Source organism: Arachis hypogaea, chromosome 20 (assembly GCF_003086295.3).
Source record: "Arachis hypogaea cultivar Tifrunner chromosome 20, arahy.Tifrunner.gnm2.J5K5, whole genome shotgun sequence".
Classification (NCBI taxonomy): domain Eukaryota; kingdom Viridiplantae; phylum Streptophyta; class Magnoliopsida; order Fabales; family Fabaceae; genus Arachis; species Arachis hypogaea.
Window position 1 is genome coordinate 143,471,256 of NC_092055.1, and position 11,542 is coordinate 143,482,797.

Genomic DNA, 11,542 nt, shown 5'->3' on the forward strand with positions numbered 1-11,542 from the left:
GGCCTATATATATTTTAGGTTTAATTACTCTGTTGATCCTTATAGTTTCGCAAAATTTTCAATTAGGTCCCTATATTTTTTTTTCTTTTAATTGAGTCCTTCACCATTTTTTTAATTGGGTCCTTACACTTTTTTTTCTTTTTATTTAGGCCCATGTACCAATTCTTTTTTTTTTAGTTGTGTCCCTATAAAATTAAGCCAATTACTACTAAAATGGACTTGATTGAAAAAAAAATTTAGTGCAAGGACCTAATTAAAAAAAAAAAGTATAAGGACCTAATTGAAAATTTTACGAAACTATAGGGACCAATAGAATAATTAAACCTATATTTTAAAAAGACTAAAAAATATATATGTTTTAAATTAATTATGATATTATGTTATATTAATTATAAATTTATTATTTTATTTTTAATCACATTTGTTGAATTATGAAATATATCAAAGAAGCATGAACTTAAAATTTATAACAGTTTTAAATTTAAATATGGATGTCAACTTTTCAATAATAAGCATATTTTTTCTTCTTTATAAATAAATGTATCATAATTTTTTGACATAAAATTTATCAAAATTCAGATTTTATTGAGTTCTAGTGTAACTCAAAAGTAATATAATTTCATCAAAATTTGGTTTGAATAAAAATCTCAAAAATAGATTCAATCATTATTTAAAACTGAATCTAAATTTAGACGAATTCGATTTTATCCGACTTCATGTGCAACACTAACCATGCCTAGGAGGGTGAATTGAGAATCAAACCCAAATAGTGCAGCTAAGGCTTTGATCCAGCGGCATAATTAGATGTCTCACAAAGAACTACATAAGGGTTCGGATCTGGCATAAGTTCAGGAAGTAGAATATAAAATTCATAGAATTAGTGATGTACGTGAGTGAGTGTTTATGTGTTGGCTACTTGGCTGTTATGTCAGACCAAAGGGGAAAAAAAAAAGAAAAAGACAAATAGATAAAAAAAAATTATTGAAAAAATAAAGGAAAACGAACTATGTTAGTTATTAGTTATTTCAAAGTGAAGGGGCTTCGCACTTGATTAGGCATCTCCACATCCTTTGCTTGTTGGAGTCATCTGTAACGTTGCTTCAGGCTGGATGCATTTAATATAAGTTTAGAATTTGGAGTTTAAATTTTTTGATGCGTTATTTAATTTAAATTTATAATTTAAATTTCAAGTTTCTCGTGTGTAATACTTTTATTCTGATCATTCTTGATAATTGCACCAAGTCCCGTACAGTTATCTTGTTAAAAATTTGTTTAATTTGTATTGGTCTTTACTTATTCTGAGTTTGGTCTTATACACTTAGTATTTAAGCATATATAAGCATAAATAAAATTATATCAATTTTCATTAAATAAAATTTTTATGTGAGCCAATGAATATACTCGAACGAAGGGGATTTATTCTTTCTTAATCGATAGTTGATAGTTTAATAAGTTTTTTGAATATGAATAAACTTTAAAATTTTATATGTGTATAGTATAGGAAAAATTTTAAGTGTATCAAGAACATCGGTGTTCTAATTATTTTAACCGTTGATTTTAATTAATATATATTATATATATATATTTTATAATTCAGATCAACGGTTAAAACAACTATAATACCAGTATTCTCAGTACACTTGAAACTCTTCATATAGTATAACTACAAGTTCAGTCTTCTCACTCATTGTTAGTTCCATGTGATGAAACTTATTTAAAATAATAAAAAAAAAATATAAACTAACCAAATAGTCGCAAACAAAATCGCTGAAACAAAGTATAGACAAAACTATCAAAATTAAGTGTAGATAAAATTATTAAAATGAAACGCAGATAGAATTATCGAAGGAGCATAGATAGAACTGCTAGAGAAGTACAAATAAAATTATCAGAGGAATAAAGATAAAATTGTCGAAAAGAAACAGAAACATAACTACTAGAATAATAATGAATTGTAAAAAAAAAAACTACCAAGAAGATGACAAACTGTCAAAAAGATAGCGAATTATCAAAAAACTGCCATTAGATGACAGACTGTAGAAAAAATGACGTACTGTAGAAAAAGTGACAAACTGCTAGAAAGTATGGTCCAAATAGAATGGTTGAAAAGTAATTGATTTTTTCATGAAAATTGTAAATATACCAAAAAAAAGTGAAATCAAGAACAGAGTAAAAATTGTAAAAATAGAGAGCAAAATCGAAAAAATAACACCAAAAAATTTTAGTAGAGATCCTACAAATGATGACACATTAACTGCCACATCATTTGCCAAATTAGCATTGCGATGACACATGGCAACATAATATAAGTTGAGGATACCATGTCAGCATGCTAATTACGAATAAGCCCTAGTCAACGCAAGGTCAATGGCGAAGAATGTCAGACAGAGACGTGAGTCAGAACCGTGTTAAATATGGCTATATGTTGGACTAATGAGTGGAAGATTTGGACCGTTGATATGGAAGCAGATCTAACGGTAGAGCTGATATAAAACTAACACTGTTAATCTGACCCATTAATCAGATGATCTAAAATAAATATGGAAATAGATGGAGAGCGACGGAGCAACCAACTTCTGGAGGAGCATGGATGCGAGTGGAAGAATAGTGGTTTTGGGTGTTTTGTATTCGGGATGGATAGACGAACACAAGGGTGTGAGTGGTAACGAGTGAAGACGCTGAAAATTTGATAAACAAAATGGGTGAAAATATTGCAGAAGGTGATAAAGGTGGTGGTTGACACGCAACAACACTTCAAGTAATGCATGTCAGCACATCCAGCAGCAACAGCAAATGGTGGAGTTGAATTCTGTCATTTCAAAACGCAAAACAAAGATAATAGTGAAATCGCTGACTCAATTCGGTGCTAGAACCGTCACAAAAGAGGCAAAAAATATAGCTAGGATAACCAAAATAGAAAAAGATTGAGTAGCGGATATTGGTGATACATGGAGGCGTGTCTGAAGGTATATCATGGAAAAATTTAATCTATGAAATCTGAAATATTGTGAAGAATTAAAATATGTGGTTTATGACAAAAAAAATATTGTTGAAGAATGATTGAAAAATGAGAGAAAAATACTGCAATAGGAAAAAAAAAAGATTTTGGTCATAAATAAAAAAAACTCAAAAAATTCATAAAAAATATCATGACTCTCGTATCATGTTAGAATTAAGAGAGAAAACTAAAAAAATAAATTTATTCAAGTGTGTTGATAATAAAACAATACAAAACTATTTATAAATACATATCTAACTACTATTGTAAGTAAATCTATCCCTATCAACTACCTTCTTAACAACCCTAATAATACTCTAATGATTTTTATAGTTTCAAATATGTACTTCACAACTCACAAGTTAATTTGAAATAACGAAAAAAGAAAAATATAAATTAAACTAAAGAAACCAAAAGAGAATGATGCATCTCAATGCTAAAGTGTGAAATAACAACATTCTTTGGTTTTATATTAAATTGCATTTGGTTGTTAATTAGCATACGAAGTATTATTCCTTTTTTTTTTCCTTTAATGAAAATCTGAACTCTTTTAAGTATCTGAAATAGCTGGAGTTCATAGGATTCCCTGAACCATCTCCAGATACATGGAAGAACAATATAATGTATTATATTATTCAAAGGACGATTACATATATAATATACTAATCACATTCCAGCTGTTTCATCATCAACGTGTGGAATCCTTATTTTTTTTTACAACTTGTGTATCCCAAAAACACAAAAAGGAAAACGAAGAGAAAAAAGAAACTAAGAAAAGGATTATGTTTTTTTTGGTGACAAAGAAAAGGATTAAAATGTGTAAATATTGCATAATATGATACAGGATAAATAATATTTTTTGTTCCTAAAGTTTAACAAAAGTTTTAAAGTTATTCTTAAGTTTTATTTTATTTCAATTTTGTTCTAAAAAAATTTAATTTGCATCAAATATATTTTTGATGGCTAATTTTTTAAAAAATTTAAAATCAATATAACAATAATGCATGAAAATTATACTTGATTTGCTTGTGTTAAAGGTAGTTCTTATGAAATTATTGTTGAATTGATCTTAAATTTTTTTAAAAATTAATCGTCAGTGTATATTTGATGCAAATTGAAAATTTTTAGAACAAAATTAAAACAAAATAAAATGTAAAAATATTTTTAAAATTTTTGTCAAACTTCACTAAAAAGTATATTTTATCCCATGATATATTTGGAGGAAAAGAAATATATTAGATAAAAAGATAAAATAAACTCGATAGATACCATGGGATATAGTACTTTTTCTTTTAATTTTTATTGACCAAATAAAAATTATTTTGCAATAGCTAGTGATTATATTTTAATATTTTTCTTTTTAAAGTATGCTCAAATTAGAGTAAGGATTTTGACTTGAGAATTTAAGGTCTTATACTCTTTTACATTAAGTATCAATTGGAAAAAAAAAACAAATGCTTAGTATATAATTTATAAAACCTAGTAACTAAGTATTACACTAAATATTACTATTAGTATGTATTAGTTAGTGAGAATTGCTTAATCAAAATAAATTAAGAAAAAAAAAAGACCAGATTTCGATAAAGCAAAAAATCCAGAAAGAGATAGAGTGAGTCATCATTCAACGCAATATGATATTCAGTCAATGTCAATTTGTCAAATCCGGACAGAATTTCTTTCGGGTTTTTACTTTTACTTTTAGTTGCAAAAAATCTTGGTTTTTTTTTTTTTTCTCAGTGACTAATAATCTTGGGGATGTTAACTTTTTTTTAAAGAAAAATTGCCAATATTATTTAATTAGGGTTTTTTATATATGGAGAAGATCGAAAAAAAATGTAGGAAAATATTATATAATTATAGATCATTATCTATTTTTTCATAACCAAAATTGAAGTAGATTAAACACTAATCATTTCTTAGGTCAAAGTATGTCTCTTTAGTCTTTACTCTTTAAAGATTTACACAAATTCTTACAAAAATACTTACAAATAATTATCCATTACAATGATTATTTACCATAATTTATCTCAATGTATATAAGTATAACTTTTACTAAAACAAACCTTACATTATAAAAAAATAAAAATAAAATCTTAAAGCTAATATAAAGAACTACTTTTGAACCCCAAAAAAATAAAAATAAAAAGAGGAAAAGCAGTGTATTTGCACATAGGAAAGTTGTTTAAATGGGCTTATATATTTATTGATACCAGATTACTAGTGCATGAAAATTTAATTTGAAATTTGACAAAAGTTTTAAAAATATTCCTAAGTTTTATTTTATTTCAATTTTATTCCAAAAATTTTCGATTTGTATTAAATATACCATCAACGGCTAAATTTTCAAAAAATTTAAGACCAATCTAAAATAATGCATGAAAATTATGCTTGATTTTCTTGTATTTAGGGTTGTTCTTATGATATTGTTGTTGAATTGGTCTTAAATTTTTTGAAAAATTAGCCGTTAGAGGTATATTTAATGCAAATCGAAAATTTTTGGGACAAAATTAAAACAAAATAAAACTTAGGAGTATTTTTAAAACTTTTGTCAAACTTTAAGGATAAAAAATATACTTTACCCTATTTAAAATTAAATATTGAGTAAAGTAATAAATAAATTTTTAAAAATTTATACTTTGGACGTATTAATTTAAAAAAAATATCAATAAAGTTTTACAGAATAACAAATACGAACACACTACTTTAAAAATAGTTCTATAATTAAAATAAAAAATCTTAATTTAAACTAAATTGTAATATTTTTTTCTTTAAGAACTAATCAGTCAAAAATAAGTTTATTTGTTATTATTTTACTCTAAAATATTTTACAAATAATTTTTTATGCAGAATATATTATAAACAAAATAAATATAAAATATGTGAAATTAATGAAATTATGATTGAAATGGTGATTGGTCACAAAAGAAGACAAAGCAGCTGCTTGTGTCTGCACTCTGCACTCTTACTAGTTATTACACAAAAAAAAAAAAAAAAGATATCTTTCTTTCTCTCTCTTTCTCTTTGTTCAATCACTTGAAGCCTCTTACTCTAATAATGTGTGTTTGTGTTGTGCTTTGTGTCAGAAACACACTGTGAGTTTCAGAAACACATTGTTGTGTTCCTTCCTCCAATGCCTTCTCTTCTTCACTCTTTACCACTTACAATGCCTCTCCACAACTTTCTTCACTTCACTCTCTCTTCTTCAACTACAGGTTTCTTAATCTTATGTTAATCTCTCTTGCATTTCTTCTTCTTTTGCTCCTATGCTTTCTAATCTGATCTATACTCTTCAACTTTTATTTTTCTTATTTTTTTCAACTATTTTAGCTCAGATATGAGTTAGATCTTAATTACTGTTAATAAAATCTTACATGCTCTAAATTTTGCTTAGTTTGAAGGTTGCAAATTAAGATGTTACAAGTTCTTGTGTTTACTAGTTAGATTTTTGGTTTTACATTTTGAAAGGAAAAAGGAAAATTAGAATTTTTTTCAATAAAAAATAGTTGTTGAATCTGGTGTGTTTTTTTAAAATAATGTTCAAAAAATAAAAAACATCACAATCATTCCTTGTCTTTTGGAAAAAAGCTGATGCTATTAGTATTAATCCAAATTCAGGTTATTAGTTACTTACACCTTTTGAAACAATCTTTGAATTTTATTTCCCCCTTCTTCTTGTTCTTATTTTTCTTAAGATTCCAGATGTGACATCATTACTCTTACTGAAACAATCTTTGAAGGCATAGATGGTTCAAAATAAAATAAAAGTGAAGTATACTATACTATGAAAGAATCCAATGTTAATGTCTTGAATTATTTTTTGTGGGCACTGCATAAGCATATGCTATGCTTCAGATACTGCCTTTTTATTTGGCCCAAGTAGGGTCATATATACTAACAAAGTGATAATATAACCAAAAGATCTTCACTATTTGTGTCTGTTTGAAAAAGATATAACAAAAAATCTTCACTATCATAGAAAACTTAAAGCCCCTTGTGCGGTCTCTTGCTTAAATTCTAGTGATTAGTCTCAAATCCATGGTTAAAATTCCACAGATTTTGAACTATGTATATTTGTTGTGTATGAAGTTTGAACATAAACTACTAAACATCCTTGTCTTATCAGAGTACATAGCTGATATTATTGCGAATTATGTGGAGATAATACTCAATTTGGTCACTGAACTTACACGCGAGTCTCAATTTAGTCCCTGAGGTTTCAATTGCCTCTATTTAGTCCCCGAAGTTTATAAACGTGCCTCATATTAGTCCATGAGACCAATTTTAGTATAAAAACATCACCTTAAAACTTGTAAAATGATGCAGTTTTGGTTTTGACATTTAAATAGCTCAAAAACGACATCGTATTACTTATTTTGTTAGGTAAAAATTTAATAAACACCATTTAGGATGTTGTTTTTAGGTTATTTGAGTGTCAAAACCAAAACGACATCATTTTACAAAGTTTAGCGTGACATCTGGCTGTCACGACAGTGTTCCGTTAACGTTTGTACGTTGAAAATTGTTTCAAGGACTAACATGAGTTATGTTCACAAAGTTTGGGGACTAAATAGAGACAATTGAAACTCCAGAGACTAAATTGAGACTCGCGTGTAAGTTCAGGGACCAAATTGAGTATTATCTCAATTATGTGGCTTGCAACATAGGTTAAAAGTTACTAAATATAGAACAATCCTTCAACTAGATATTCTGACAATGATATTTTAATCATTGATGTAAGAAGTAGAAAGTATCATGAGTTGAAGAACATGGATCTAGGTTGATGAAAGTATCATTTGAACTACCTAGGTTACATGATAACTTAGTACTTAAATGTTCTGTCCTTGGTCTTAAATGTATATGCTGATATGCAGGTAGGTAATATAGTTATTAACAGGCTCCGGGTACCATCAGTAAAATGAAATCAGGATTTAAGAGTAGCTGGCATTCTGTGGTCCGTCTTCGAATCAAAGACAAATCAGCCACCCCATTTTGCATATTCTCTAAAGTGAAATCAGCTGGAAGCATTATTCCTGGGAAAGCACCTGTTTATCTCAATGTATATGATTTGACAACAGTAAATGGCTATATGTATTGGGCAGGCCTTGGAATTTTCCACTCTGCTGTAGAAGGTAAGCTTTTACAACTTACTTCCCTTTTTGTTTCCATGATTATTGTCTGAGACAGAGTTGTTCTGTTCTTGCCTTGGCAGTTTATGGAATTGAATATGCATTTGGAGCTCATGACTATCCAACAAGTGGTGTCTTTGAGGTTGAACCAAGGCAGTGTCCTGGCTTTAAGTTTAGGAAGTCTATATACATGGGAACTACTAGCTTGGATCCTCTCCAGATTCGAGACTTCATGGAGCGACAATCTGCGAATTACAACGGCGATACATATCACTTGATTGTCAAGAACTGCAACCATTTCTGTGAGGATATTTGTTACAAGCTGACTGGCAATTCTATCCCAAAATGGGTCAATAGACTTGCAAGAATAGGTACATGAAATTTTCTTCAAAAACCATATTTTTTTATGAACTAATTTGCACTCCACAGTCCACTCCATCCTAAAATCTTAGCCAAGGAACTGAGTTACTTGATGATAATTTTCCAGCCTCTATAGCAAGCAAGATTACTACATGTGTTTAACTGACTTAACATGTGTTTCTTGTAGGTTCCTGTTGCAATTGCATACTTCCAGAATCCCTTAAAATAACTACAGTTGAGCATGATCCAAATTTTGAAGGGTGTGATAATGAAAAGAGGAGGCTAAGAACAGCATTCAGTTGCTTGTCATCAATCTCAATGCCACAGAGGGAAGTATCAATGTCTTCATTATTTATGCACTCTCATTATAAAGGTTGCCTACCACCTTGGGAGTTAAAGAGATCCAAAAAGGGATCACCAAAGCAAAAATGATAACTATTCTTCTTCTGTAGAGTATCTATTGTGTTTCTGGTTAACTGAAATCTTATCATCATCATCATCATATAATTCAGCAACTCTAGAAGTGCAAAATTTTCTGTCCATAGTCATCATTTTGAATATCTTAGCTTAAGGATTTGGCAGTTTTCATTATTTCTTTTCTTTGTTTATTTGTTTTGGGTTGTAATATTTTCCTGATTGTGAATTCATGTCAAATGTATAATGTATTATTATTGATGTGCTAGAAGCAGAGCTTCTCTCAACTAAGATACTTCATTTCCTTCATATCCAGATCCAGCTGCTTCTTTTTTGATGAGAAGTAACTCAAAACTCAAAGTCAAAGTCAAAGATAACGTCAACTTTAACAAAAAAAATCAATAAACTAATCTGTATTATTATTATTATTTAAAAATAACTAAAGTGGATCTTTCTAGAGTTAGTTTGTATTTTTTAAAATTTAAAAATCTAATGTACTTTATATATTAACTAATTTTTAAATTTAACAATTAAATTTATATCTTTTATAGTATTTTTAAATTTTAAAAATTATTTTACTAAACGTAATTATTGCTACTTTTAGGGTTTATTTTGTTGGATATGAGAAGTATATGTGTTTTGTGCATTATTATGGAAAATGTGGGTGTTAAACATGAACGTGGGAACAATTTTTTCTGAAACAGGATTTGTAAAAAAAATTAAGTTTACTAATCAGACAGTCTGATTAGTGTGGAAGAGAAAATTTAAATTTTGGTGAAGGTAATCAAACTCTCCAATTTGTATACTCAAAAATCGAACGGTCCGATTTTTACTCTTGACACCACACTTGCGTAAAGCATTTATACACTCAATAGCTGCTTCCTACACCATTTCTCCTCCCACGTCTAAATTAAAAAGTGTGCCAAAACTACCTTTGCAATTGCATTTTGAGGGCATGCATGCACATGGCGGCTCAACACCCAAGAGCGGCGCTCCTCTTGTGTGAAGTGGTGATGGAGATCCTCTCTTGGATTCCTGCAAAGCCTGTCACGCGCCTCAAGCTTGTGTGCAAGTCATGGAACTCCATCATCTCCCACCCTCACTTCGTCAAACTTCACCTTCACCGATCACCCAAAAACGCCATCCTCCTCTTTACGCGAACACCAGCGCTCCCCCTCGGCGAAGAAGAAAAACTGGACTTAGTGTTGAGTACCGTTGAATCTTTCATCCAAAATCCATCAACCTCTCTTGATGCTCAAGAGAATCGCCACTCTCTACATGTAGATGACTGGGTTTCGGGTTCATGCAACGGGTTGGTTTGTGTGGTCCGTATGCTTTGCGACCACAACAACGGTGTTTGCGATATCTGGTTTCGTTTATGGAACCCTCTCACAGGGTTTGTTTCAGAGAACTCGCCGTGCTTACGTGTCAATGTGTATCATTCTTCTGGGTTTGGGTATGATGAGTCAAGTGACAGTTACAAGGTAGTGACTCTCATTCGGGATTCTTCTGCGCAAGTTTATAGCTTCCGTGGCCGTTCTTGGAAGACGATCAACAGTCTCCCTGCTTTTCTGCTTTTCGCTGAAGATATTAATGGCCACTTCATCGGTGGCACTCTTAATTGGCTAGTTCTCCGTAACCCGCATGGACCTGGTTATGATTGGGCTGATGTTACACTTGATATGTTCATGATTGTTTCTTTTGACCTGAAATCGGATACACATAAACAGATTCTGCTTCCAAAGGGTATCGATGAGGTCCCCGGTCAAACGCCAATTCTGGGAGTTTCGGGAAATAGCCTGTATCTTCTTCATAATTACAAGGACACTCATTTTATTGCATGGCAAATGAAGGAGTTTGGAGATGAAAATTCTTGGACTCAATTGCTAAAGATTAGTTTTCACCATCTCGGTGTTGAAATGCTATCATTTCCGGAGTTTATATTTGAGAATGGAAATATCTTCATGATGAGAGGCAGGCATCGTTTTGAGGAAGTTTTTTATGACCGAAGAGATAATAGTGTTAAACGCGTTAACATCAACAATCTTGACTTCGATGCATTTGATTATGTTGAGAGCTTGGTTCAGCCTTGTTAAAATTCGGTTCCTATTCAAAGTTTTGCTCCTGCAGCTTTTTGTTATGTTATTTTAATAAATCCTTATATTTCATGTAGGTCTAGCAAAGTTCAGGTCATTGTGATTATTTTGGTGTTTTCTTACTTTGGTTACTTTTTGTTGTTGGATCTAAATTTGTAGACGGATCACTTTTATTTTGGCTGCAAACTTTATATATACAAATGCATAAAATTCTAGCATTCTTATCGTGACTACTTGTTGCATAAGTTTATTAATTTTTGATAATTGTTGGATGAAGTTTACAGACAAATTGAATTTTTCATTAGTAAGAATCTAGAACATGATTTTCATGATTTTACGTTGTCTAATAGGATGGTAACTATGTATATTCTAAGAGTCCTGCTAGGATAGCAGCTTAAGATGATTTTGGGGTTCACTAAGGATTGAACTCTTGACCTTTCGGATCTAGAGCTCTAATATCATGTCATGATACTACTCATCCCAAAAGTTTACACTGATGAGAAAAGGTAACACTAATGGTTATATCTTTAATACTCCATAAACCTCCA

General features: G+C 30.2%; 2 protein-coding genes across 2 annotated transcripts; both read left to right on the forward strand.

The window, feature by feature from the left end:
- Window positions 1–5,930: 5,930 nt before the first annotated feature.
- LOC112784949 (deSI-like protein At4g17486) lies at window positions 5,931–9,207 on the forward strand. The gene is made up of 4 exons (XM_025828333.3): window positions 5,931–6,210; window positions 7,870–8,127; window positions 8,208–8,495; window positions 8,672–9,207. Exons 2-4 carry the CDS (start codon window positions 7,914–7,916, stop codon window positions 8,914–8,916), a joined length of 747 nt encoding a protein of 248 aa, XP_025684118.1. The 5' UTR covers window positions 5,931–6,210; window positions 7,870–7,913; the 3' UTR covers window positions 8,917–9,207.
- A 656-nt stretch (window positions 9,208–9,863) lies between these two features.
- LOC112786621 (F-box/kelch-repeat protein At3g23880-like) lies at window positions 9,864–10,994 on the forward strand. Its single transcript, XM_025829990.1, has one exon. It carries the CDS (start codon window positions 9,864–9,866, stop codon window positions 10,992–10,994), a length of 1,131 nt encoding a protein of 376 aa, XP_025685775.1.
- Window positions 10,995–11,542: the final 548 nt, after the last annotated feature.